At 32.8% G+C, this 12,719-nt stretch overlaps 1 protein-coding gene across 1 annotated transcript in view; it reads left to right on the top strand.

The window, feature by feature from the left end:
* Positions 1-6,492, top strand: part of LOC113042119 (SRC kinase signaling inhibitor 1-like) — an 18,910-nt gene extending 12,418 nt beyond the window's left edge. Inside the window, exons 12-16 of the mRNA XM_026200705.1 lie at positions 1-75; positions 205-347; positions 1,704-1,889; positions 2,130-2,249; positions 5,830-6,492. The exon at positions 1-75 is cut by the window's left edge and continues 214 nt beyond it. Of these exons, the coding sequence (XP_026056490.1) occupies positions 1-75; positions 205-347; positions 1,704-1,889; positions 2,130-2,249; positions 5,830-5,985 (680 nt within the window). The 3' untranslated portion in view covers positions 5,986-6,492. The remainder of the gene's footprint in view (positions 76-204; positions 348-1,703; positions 1,890-2,129; positions 2,250-5,829) is intronic.
* The last annotated feature ends 6,227 nt before the right edge of the window (positions 6,493-12,719 follow it).

Below are 12,719 nucleotides of genomic sequence, written 5' to 3'. Positions count from 1 at the left end.
TAACACCTGAACATCAGCCCAGCAAAACCCCACCGAAACCACCCAGCAAAGACGGCATCCCACGCAGGGGATCAGGTGAGGATTCGTTATCATTGCGCCAAGAACTACAGAAACTGCCTTGTGATGTTAGCTATATTGTTTTATGACTTGACTGATCATTAGACAAATTAATAGGTTTATTGATTGATTTGATTGGCTGATCAGGAGAGTTGACAGTGCCACGGTATCGTACAGAGAAGCTGTCCAAGTCCCCACCCCCTCCTCCTCCGCGACGAAGTTTCCCATCAGGCCTTGGGCTCACAACCAACAGCAGTGGAGAAGTAATCGCCATAAACAAGAGTGTGAAGGTAACCACAGTTTTCAAAAGTTAAGCATTTTTATGTATCTGTTGAATGTTAGGTGATGCTGTCTTTACATTTTTCAGGCATGTTAAGGGCATGCTGTTGATTATCTTTACCAAATTTTGTGCGGATACATTAAAGTATTTAAAAAAAAGAATAGTTTGCAATAAATTTCAAAATGAATCACAGGCAACATTCATCCAATCCTGGAAAAAATTGTATCAATGGATTCAGCATGACCCAAGGGACACAAAAATTAGATTTTCTGACATTTCAAAAGTTATAACCAAACTAGATAATTTTAGGACTCATGACATGTAGGTGGTGCTTTTCCCAAATTTAGCTTGTACTCTCAGATCATAGTGCTAATAAAGTGTGCCAAGTTTTGTTTCAATAGATCAAATTTTGTCACGATATAGCATCTACTGTATTCTCTTCTGTATATTCTAATTTTGGGTCAAAATCATTAGACTCGCATCATCAAAACTTTTCAACACTAATCTCATGACCTGTAGTTGGTGCTATTCCCAAATTTGGCATGTACCCTCAGATCATGGTGCTGATAAGGTGTACCAAGTTTTGTTTCAATAGATTTAAGTTTTGCCAAGATATACCATCTATTACATCTATACATTTTAATTTTGGGTCAGAATCATTAGACTCGCATCATCATAACTTTTCAACATTAATCTCATGAACTGTAGTTGGCGCTGTTCCCAAATTTGGCATGTACCCTCAGATCATGGTGCTGATAAGGTGTACCAAGTTTTGTTTCAATAGATTTAAGTTTTGCCAAGATATACCATCTGTTAAAGCTATACATTTTTAATTTTGGGTCAAAAATAACTAGACTCACATCATCATAACTTTTTAACATTAATCTCCTGATCTATAGTTGGTGTTGTTCCAAAATTTGGCATGCACCCTCAGATAATAGTGCTGATGAAGTGTGCCAACTTTCATTTCGATAGATTGAAGTTTGGCCAAGATACATCATGTATTTTTTTCTATATATTCTAATTTTCTTTCAAAATGATTAGATTTAAATAATCGTAAGTTGTTAACATAAAGGGAAATCAAAACTCTGTTCAGTCATTTCTGTTTGGGAAACTTATCATCTGAACCAGTTTGGTGATAATTGAACTACATTTCAAGGAGTAGTATCTTAGTGACAAATTCAAATGTTTTTGTTATAAGCAGTTACATAATAATGAATATGTACTTTGTATTTGAATGGCTGTTAACTGTAAAATAAAGCAATATTTCCATTGCTGCAGCTGTTAATATTTTTTGTGCTTCATATCTTGCAGTGCCTGCTGATGTTTATAAGGTTGCTCTTTCATACACATATTATTTTTGTAGAAATTGGAGAAGGTGGAGAATAGAGAAGAGGCTGAAGTACCAACTCAATCCCAGACACCTCCTGTCAAACTGAGACGTCCGTCGACCTCCGATGGGCCCCGACCGTCATCCACACCTCCGGTCATCGCTGCTTCTGGGATGAAGGAAGATGGGGATGAAGATGAGAAGATAATGGCAGAGCTGGAGGTAAAAAGCTGGTCGGATGCATGAAAAATATTATTCTTATCACCATGTATCTACATATAGGATGACATTGAAGGACATTAACTCATTCCTGATTGGTCTGTTATTCAGTAAATGGACAAGAGAACATTTTTTTTAGCTTGGTCAAAATTTTAATACAGCAGATTTGGAAATAATGTGTTGTTCATCTTCCTCCAAACCTAAACATGTCAATGCATTTATGCACACACACCAACACGACAGGTGTTTGAGAGAGCCCCAGCGAGACTGAGGGTCACTGCTGAGGCCCAAAGCCCTGCTGAGGTCACTCCTAACAGTGTTGACAGGGCAGGCCAGTGGATCAGCAACTCTCTGTGGAGAGAGGTAACGTGTTAACTGCCAGTCCTTCCTCTCAGGCCTCCTTATAACCTCTGCCATTGAGGATTTTCCTGAACCTTACTAATACACTCTGACACAAAACCTATTAATCTGTCATGTCTTCAAGTCTTTAACCAGCTCTGCTGCTGCATGTTATAGACGGCTTGAATGAGATATAGTATTGAAACCCGGCTATGAAAACACATTGGGAATTAAACATGTCTATACAACATTTTCTAAGTGTTTCTTGACTTGATTTTTGTGATTTTTCTAGAGATCCTCAGAGATATTCTAGATTCTAAAAAAAAAGATTTGTATTATATAATATAATTTAATAATATATTATATTTGAAATAATAGTTAATGAAGCAATTATGAATTAAGCAATTAAATATTATGCAATATATATTACTTAATATTGTTATTATTAAATAAACATAAAATTGAATATTAGTAATTTAATTTAGTTTAGTATTATATTATATTATTAAAACTATTAAGTATTGAGCCATTAAATACTGTATAATGATGATCATATTTACAGTATTATTAATTATAATTTATTTGTGATATATAGATAATCATTTTAAAATGTAATTATAAAAAATTATGAATATTATAAATATACACTATTATGAAATTATTAAATATTAAGTAAAATATTTTCTCAATATTGCAAATGTATCTCTTAATTGCTTTAATAATGTTATAGAATATTAAGCAATAAAACGTTCTATTTTCTATTATTATTTTTAATTTTATGTTTCACAATGTCTTAGTTTGAACTTTCTAACGATTAGTTTTATATATTTTACTCTTAGGTGAAAATGAGCTTCCATACTTAAAACCGGTAGGGTCAAGTCACTGAGAGTTTGAGATATCGCTCATAATTTTGTATGCAAAGTCACACATTTCCTCAAAGCAAGCAAAGACAAAAACACAAAAATGCTAAGAATGTTTTAAAAAAAATTGCATCACTGTAACAGCAAAATGTACATTCAGTTTATATTTATATCTGCCATTTTTTACAGATTTTTTCACGTTCTGTTTTCACTTGCTTTCTTTTGAAGCGAAGCTGTTGGAATAAACTGTGTAATATCAGTCAAGGTCATCTCTCTCTCTCTATCTTTTGTTATGTCAGTCTGTGCCTCTTCTGCACAGTGACAGTAATGTTGTGACACTGTGGTAACAAATCAATTTTAACAAGCTTAAAGTCTTTAAAGCAAAACCTCCAAGAGCCAATAACAAACAGACGAAGCAAAAAGCGTGTCAGCTACTGCGGTCTAAATGAACTCCTGACTTCACTTTACCCACTCATCAGTCTCGACAGCTTTTCCATACTCAATGTGCTTCTTAACTATGTACTTGGCTCATTTTCACTCGTTCTGTTTACTGTATCGACAAGCTATTCGTTACAGGAAACTATAGCGAAACTGACCAGTGTATTCAGGATTTCTGAAGAAGAAAACTGGTGGTTATCATCTGAGATATCTGGACAGCCTGTGTCTGTATATATGTGCGTGTGTGTGTGTGTGTGTGTGTGTGTGTGTGTGTGTGTGTGTGTATCTTGTCAGCCTGCAGAGATGTATTGTGATAAGTACTACTAATGTCTCACAGAGAAAGAAGTGTGAAAGAGTGCTAATATCAGCTTTTCTCACGCACATGCAGGGTGTCAGTCAACACTACTGCTGCATGCTGATCTGTAGAGATTCCCTCAGTCTCTTTCTTTCATTCAATTAGTGTTTCTATTTCTGTTTCTTGGCTCTGGTCCAAAACCTTGTGAACTGCGTCTCTGTCTACATATGCAGCAACTGGACCGGACTGTAATGGATCATGACACTAAGCTAACGGCATAATGCAGTGTAGTACAGACAAATATACATGAAACGGTGTCATTTCAATTAGACAGATTGATTTTCATGCGATTTCCAGTGCTGAATAAATGTGTATTTGATTTTGTATTACTGTAACCCAGCTGCCATTAAAATTGGGGAAAATATCCCATTGGCTTACAATAACATAATGTTTATGTGTTTTTTAAAGCTTTCTTAATTGCTTTATTTAATAGTATCATATAATATTACATAAATCAATTACGTATTTATCTATTAAGTATTATATAATAATAATTATAATTAATTTTATAATAATAATAATAATAAATACTATTAATAAATGACTACTAATGTTACAAATATTTAAACTATTAATAATAATAATAATAATAATAATAATTACATTTAGCACACATAAAATATTATCACATTGTAAATAATAGTTTTTATGTTTCTTGTTAAATAATATTATATAATAATAAAGCAACTAACAATTAAGCAGTATTATGAAGTTTCAATTATTATAATAATATTATAATGTAATAATAATAATAATAATAATAATACATTAATAAATGATTACTACTAGTTATCTTTATTATTATTCTGTTTATTTCTCACATAACTAAATTTTTATTATTTATTATATAATATAATATTGAAAAAAGAAATTGAGTATTAAGCAATTAATAATAATACTAATAATAGTCAATATTGATAATAATAAATGAATTACACATTGTAACTAAATCTTCTTATATTTCTTATTAAATATATAGAACATAATATTAAAGCAACTTAGTAATAAACAGTATTACTAAGTATTAATATACCGGCTACTACTACTAATAACAACAACAATAAATTTTATTAATAAAAATATATAAATTATCACTAATAAATTATTACTGCTATATTATTAGTGTTATTCCTCACATTGTAACTGAATTTATTAATATTATATATATATATATATATATATATATATATATATATATAAATCAATCAAGTAATAAGAAAATAATTCTAATTATAACAGTCAATATTAATAATAATAAATGAATTCTTGCTATCAGTTAATAATATTTGCGTTATTGTTATTTTTCTCACATTGTAACTTTATATTTTAATATTTCTTATTATATAAGATTACATAATAAAGCAATTAAGTAAATAATAAAATAAAATGTTATATAATAATAACATCCATTTATTAATAGTCATGATTATTGATAATAATAATAATAATAATAATGTGTTAATAATTTAATAATAATAGTAATATAATAATAACAATAATAATAATAATAATTATTATTATTATTATTATTATTATTATTAACACATTATTATTATTAATCATGACTATTAATAAATGTATAAATGTATTTTATTATTTACTTAATTGCTTTATTATATAATCTTATATAATATGGACTTCCATTCCACTAACAGCTCACAAGTTGGGACAAGACATTGGAGGTTTATGATATCTAAAAGTGACATGTTTTCTTAAAGCAATCAAAAACATAATGCAACTCTCGCAAATTCTTCAGAAAATTGTGTGCAACAGCCTTCATGTTCATCAGGAACAGAGATGCTGCTCCGCTCACTGGGTTTTGGAGCAGAGCTTTCATTTTGACGCTGCTCTTCCAGCAAACGTGAATTATTCAGACTCAGTCTTAAACAAACACGGTCAGGTTCCAGCCCAGCCTGCTGTTGTTGATTTATGTCTGTTCTCTGGTTCTCAGCCTGTAGGCACTCCTCCGGGCTCCAAACTGGTGCAGCCGTCTGCGGCGTCCCGTCTGCGGCACCTGCAGCAGAGCAGCCTGGAGCGCAGGAGCAGGAAACAGCAGGAGGAACTCCCAAAGCTCCAGCAGGGGCAGCAGCAGGTATTCCACTTCTAACAATAGCTGCGCCCTGCTATCGGCCGACAGACGCTCGCTCTCGCTGACTTTACCTCTGCTCTGCGCTAAAAGGCACTCGTTCAGTGCAAACTCATTCGTCGACTCCAGTGACTGTAACACTTGCAGCCATTTGAGCTGCCACGTCTCCCAGCTGCTGCACAGATGTTATGGTTTCCACTGTGTGATGGGGTTCAGTATGCACAAGATTTCCCTGTATGCTCACAGATTATGTATTTTTCTCTTTCATGCCACATGAACTATTCTTCCAAAACAGCACAATATAGTGTATTACAATACCACCTAATTTCTTTCTCGATTTGGAGCTTGTTTCTACTCTAGGAGGAAAAAGCTGACATTTAGGCCTGAAATATTATATTTTTCGTATACGTACACAGATGAGAAGCCAGTGTTCACAGAGAGTACACTATCATCATTCAAAGTTTTGGGGTTGGTTAGCTTGAAAAGTCTCTTTGGCTCACCAAGGCTGCATTTCTTTGATCAAATATACCACCAAAAATTTTAATATTGTGAAATATTATTTAAAATTAAATTAGCTGTTTTCTGTTTGAATGTGATCTAAAATGTAATTTATTCCTGTGATGCAAAGCTGAATTTTCAGCATCATTCCTCCAGTCTTCAGTGTCACATGATCTTCAGAAATCATAATGATATGCTGATTTGCTGCTCAATAAGCATTTCTGATTATTATCACTGTTTCAGGATGATTTTATGAATATGAAGTTCAATAGAACTGCATTTATTTGAGTTAGAAATCGTTTATGAAATAATAAGTGTCTTTACAGTCACTTTTGATCAATTTAATGCATCCTTGATGAATAAAAATATTAATTTCATTCAAAAAAGAGACCCCAAAATGTTTAAACTTTAGTGTATATTATATTTCAGGCCTTAATGTTCTTGAATATTTAAGAGACTAATTAAGACTAATGTCAGCTAATGATGCTAGCTAATCGGTAAACTGATGTATCTGTCCTTGTGCCATCTTTGAGTTTTCCTTTAAGTCTCTTTCATTCTTTGTCTATAATTTTGAAGTAACTATACTGTTCTGAAGCACTAGATTTTGATGAGGACTCAAGCTGTCAGATCCCAGCCGAAAGAAGCTTTTGTGCTGTGCTTATGACAGGACGGGTCAAGGTGAGATGGCATATGTGACCCAGATACTTTCTGACATTGTCACTGTGCTGCTTTAAAGTGTCGAAGCTTTTGAAAGATCGGTTGGAAAAGAGAAGGAATTGGAGATGAGACGTGTGCTTTGATCACGGTCAGGTTTGGCCAGCTACCAACCTGGAAAAAGAGACTTATTGTAGGACATTTTGAAGTGAACATGAAATTACTCTTTTTTTCATTTTACTTTCTTAATCTGACAAGTGTTATGGGGAAAGACAGTTGAGATTCTGTGCATAGGAATTGATTGGATTGTAATAAGTGGGTGCTCTATAGCAGAAAAAGGGTAAAATAATTTTTTTTTTTGAGTAATGCATACTAAATCACAGACAAAAGAACCAGGAATGAGTATTATGAAAGGTCATTTTTAATTAAATGTTATGCTTATTTTACACAAAACAGCTGAATTTTTCTATTAAATAAATAGGAATGTGTATTAGGAGAGTAAATAGGGTGAATTTTGATTTTACTTTATGCGTATTTCACACAAACCATGAGGAAACCGCTGAATCAAAATGAGTAAATCATTGATAAAATGACTAGAAATGTGTTTTTCAAAGTAAATCAGGTCAGTTTTGATTTCACTTTTAGCTTATTTGCTTCTCAATCACGTATAAGACTGTAAGAAGACAGGTGGTGAGAAGCCTGCAGTGTTCCTGTAGTGTTGCACAGTCTCTATCAGAACAACTCGCAAAGTCAGCGCTCCCCAGATTCCAACCCGAAAGAACGAGAGGAGAGAGATTGCGTGCAAACCCTGAGGGAGGGAAGTGAAAAACTGGGTGGAAAGAGAGAAAAGGAAGAGATGAGATGGCGAGGTTTGGTCTCTCTCTCTCTCTCAGTCCTGCAGGGTTAATCGACAGACTATTAGCTCAGCATAAGCTCAGAGTTAGCCCAGACCGCTGCAGACGGTCTGATGCACTCCAGGGGCAAATTAATGTCTCCAAAATGAAAATATTGAATCTTTTAATTGGCAGTGACATGACTGCAAGATAAGATGTTTTACAGACAAGCCAGTTAAAGGAACAGATCACCTGAAAAGGATAATTGATTTTTATTTTAGTACTCCAATTTATTATGAAACTTTTTAAATTTGATTTCAGCCTTTAATTTTTTTTTTCAATTTAGTTTTAGTCACTTTAATACTTTAGTTTTTTTTCTATTTTTTTTTATTTATTTCAGCCTTTAATGGCTCCATTTTTAGTTTGAGTCATTTTAATACTTTAATTTATTATTTCGTTTATTATTTTAATAGTGTTAGCTATAGAACAGTATTGCCATTTGCAGGTGTACCCTACTGTATGCTACAGTAAAATCTCTACAGAAACCTTGTGAATTCAGTTCAAGCTCTTTACACAGTGTTTGTGATGAACAGCGCGTCTGTAAGTGAGCTGGAAGTGTGCACTAGCTAGTACTCGATCTATTTGCTTTAAACCAGATATACTAATTAAAATGAGTTTTGTTTGCCGCTAGTGAGTGATTAAAGACGCAGCTAAAGACAGCAGTACTGTACAAGCCAGAGTCTGTTCTCTAAAGGCACAAACACATTGGCTTTCTTCTAATACCCTTCTGGAAGGGTCTCTAATCTTCCCTCGACTGTGTGCGCGCTCAGGCAGCAGATCAGTCTCGTCTGTGTGCTTCACTGAGGTCTCAGCAACAACAGGACACAGTTCCCAGTCATCAGTCAATGCCCAACAGCTCCGGCTTTGTTCCCAGGCAGAGATCTGGCTAATTTGGCACAGCGCCGAGTGTGGCAGGCCGTCATCTCCTGGAAAGAGCGTCTTCGCTCAGGCTTAATGGGAGATCTGTGCCATGAATCGGACAACAGACCGCTCTGCTGACCGTTTTGGCTCGGCGAGGGCAAACACAGAAGGCTGTGAAGATGCAGTGTTTGAAGGGATTGTTTATTCTGAGGTCAAATTGTTTGCTGGCCGTGAGTGAGAGACGTTGGAACGGGGAATGTTAGTGTGTCGTTTTCTGGGCCTCTGTTTGCGTCCCAGGGGTGTTGAAGGACTTTGCTGTAGATGTTTAATAAGGTGAATGAAATCGTGCTTGCGGAGACGCTCGCAGCGCTGTGTTTTCTCAGTGTCCTCAAACAAACTGAGCGCTGTGGGAAGCAGTGAGGTGTGGAAATGATTCAGCCTGATTTTCTGAGTGGAGTCGGCTGCTGTTGTGCACTTTTGAGCTTAGCTTGCTCATTTTTAGTCAATACTTTATCTACATACTCAGAAGTGTTTTTGAAAGAAGTCTAAGCTTACCGAAGCTGCATTTTGTTGATAAAAATACTGTTAAAATAGTATTATTGTGGAATATTATTATCATTATCCAATTTTCAGTAGGATATGTATTCCTGTAATCAAAGCTGAATTTTCAGCATCATAACTCCAGTCTTCAGTGTCACATAATCCTTGAGAAATCAAGTTCTTATTATATATATATATATATATATATATATATATATATATATATATATGCTGAAAATTCATATATATACAATACAGACCAAAAGTTTGGAAACATTACTATTTTTAATGTTTTTGAAAGAAGTTTATTCTGCTCATCAAGCCTGCATTTATTTGATCAAAAATACAGAAAAAACAGTAATATTGTGAAATATTATTACAGCTTAAAATAATAGTTTTCTATTTGAATATACTTAAAAAAAATTATTATTACTATGATGCAAAACAGAATTTTCAGCTTCATTACTCCAGCCTTCAGTGTCACATGTAACATCAGTCGATCACATGATCATTTAGAAATCATTCTGATATTCTGATTTATTATCAGTGTTGGAAACAGTTCTGCCGTCTAATATATTTGATCAATAAAAGGATAAAAATAACTGCATTTATTCAAAAAAAAAAAATGTCTAATAATATATATTCTAATAATATATTTTCTTTACTATCCCCTAAACCCCTAACCCTGACCCTGACCCCAAATTACTGACCAGTAGTGTATATTATTACAAAATATTTATATTTTAAAAACATAGCTTCTTCTTCTTTTTTTTTTTTTATTCATCAAAGTATCCTAAAAAAGTATCACATGTTCTGAAAAAATATTAAGCAGCAGAACTGTTTCCAACTTTGATAATGAATCATCATATTAGAATGATTTCTAAAGGATCATGTGATAACGATCCTAAAAATTCAGCTGTGCATCACAGAAATAAATGATAATTTACAGTATAATAAATGTAAAAACAATTATTTTAAATTGTAATAATATATCACAATATAATTTTTTTTCTGTATTTTTGATCAAATAAATGCAGGCTTGATGAGCAGAAGAAACTTCCTTCAAAAACATTAAAAATAGTAATGTTTCCAAACTGTGTGTGTGTGTGTGTATATATATATATATATATATAGTGACACATTTTTCTTGGAATGGAAAGTTCAAGAGAAGAACATTTATTTCAAACAGATATTTTTTGTATGGCCACTGTCAATTTTGATGATTTTAATGGTTAATTTACCCCAACAGTTATTCATTATTGATAATACATTTTTCATGAGCAGCAAATCAGTATATTTGAAGGATTTCTGAAGGATTCTGAAGGTATAATTCAGCTTTACTTCACAGAAATAAATTACATTTAAAACATATTCAAATAGAATACAGTTATTTTAAATTATTATAAATTATAATGTTTCAGAATTTGACTTTTTTTTGTTTTGTTGATATTTTTCATCAAATGAGAGACTTTAAAAACTTGTTGCAAACTTTATTCCAAACTTTTCTGACAAATAATTATTTTATCAGAGTAAAATACAAGGCTATCCAGCACAGTGTCACAGGAATAGCTTGCGTGCTTTTGCGGTTGCAGCTAGTTTAAGAATTTAAATTAGAATTTAGTTTTTGTGCATATTTAAAGTTGAAAGTCCAATACGTTCGATTTTAGTCCTTTTCTTTGGCTAAAGAGATATTTAGCAGCCTTGAATTGATAATATCTCAAAGCCATGGCTGTTTTGACTATCACAGTAACTGAGGAAAGACTGTCTCCTGGTGGACATTATGTGTTTAACAAAAGTAGAAAGGCAAAGGCACTAGTTTCTCTCCTAAATGTTTAGAGGACACATTGGAAATGACAATGCATTGATTATTCTTTCTTTTCTCTTCTCTTATCCACTCACCTGTCCTAACTTGCTTGTATTTTATCCCAAGTCCATCCTTTCCTGACCTTTTCTTATTATGCTGAGGTTATAAGAGCCCAGCTCCTGTATTTTTGACACATATATTGTTAAGACTAGCCCTGTCTATTCCTGCAGTCCTGCAGTCCTGCACTGAATTTATGAATGAAGGAAAGATATTTTTACTCACATTTCCTTTTCTGCCTCATGGCCTCAGATTGTCTTCAATCATTTTTTGTACCGGCATGTTGACTATCAGCCTCCAAGTACTGCCCTGAGTGGTCCTTCATGCCCCCCTTTACCCTGAGATCTGATCCTGTCTAAGGTGAACGCTTCATGGCGACGATGACCCTAGAAACCAGGGGGAACAGGTGACCTCTGAGCCTAAATCATCTCCCAGCTAAAGCACAACACCTCAGTACTGAAGAGCTCTGACGAAGGTACGAGTCTAATTGTAATTTCATAGTAAAGCTGGCCGATGGATACAAATAGCTTCCAGATTATGTGCACTGAATAAACAGTTTAAATTATATATGCTTATATATATATATATATATATATATATATATATATATATATATATATATATATATATATATATATATATATATATATATATATAAGTGGTTATAGTCTCCTATGTAAACAAACTTGTGGCAATATATTTGAAAATATTCTAGGGTGAATCTCATTAAAACATGCACAGATCACATATCATTTCAAAATGTAATATATAATATATATATATATATATATATGTGTGTGTGTGTGTGTGTGTGTGTGTGTGTGTGTATAGAATAGTGCTGTCAAATGATTAATCACATCCAAAATAAAAGTTTTTGTTTACTTAATATATGTCTGTATACTTTATTATGTATACAAACATATGCATGCATATATTTAAGAAAAATATTTTATGTTTATATATTGAACATATTTATATATAATATAAAATATAATAATATGAATATAGAAATATATTTAAGCATGTTAATATACACAATATACATATTATGTAAACAAAATATTTTATTTTGGATGCGATTAATCGCTATTGATCGTTTGACAGCACTAATATATTTGTTTATTATTATTAATTCAATTAGCAATTTTAATAATTATATTGCATTGAAGTGATGAGAATTGAGTGGAAATTGTGCTTAATTGGCATAGACTTTGTAAGCTAAACATAATTTATAAATTCTTTGTTTTTATTTTTATTTTGAGGTGACATATGACTGGGAATTTTTTTTTCAGGCAGGTTTTATGAGATTCGCCCTTATAGCTGATATATATACCGTATTTTCCGGACTATGAATCGCACTTTTTTCATAGTTTGGCTGGTCCTTTGACTTATAGTCAGGTGCATCTTATTTATGAAAATTAATTTGACATGAACCAAGAGAAATGAAC

The sequence above is a fragment of the Carassius auratus genome, chromosome 24, assembly GCF_003368295.1.
Source record: "Carassius auratus strain Wakin chromosome 24, ASM336829v1, whole genome shotgun sequence".
In the NCBI taxonomy this organism is placed as follows: domain Eukaryota; kingdom Metazoa; phylum Chordata; class Actinopteri; order Cypriniformes; family Cyprinidae; genus Carassius; species Carassius auratus.
The sequence above is the reverse complement of the archived record's forward strand: the minus strand, read 5'-3'. Positions and strand labels throughout refer to the sequence as shown.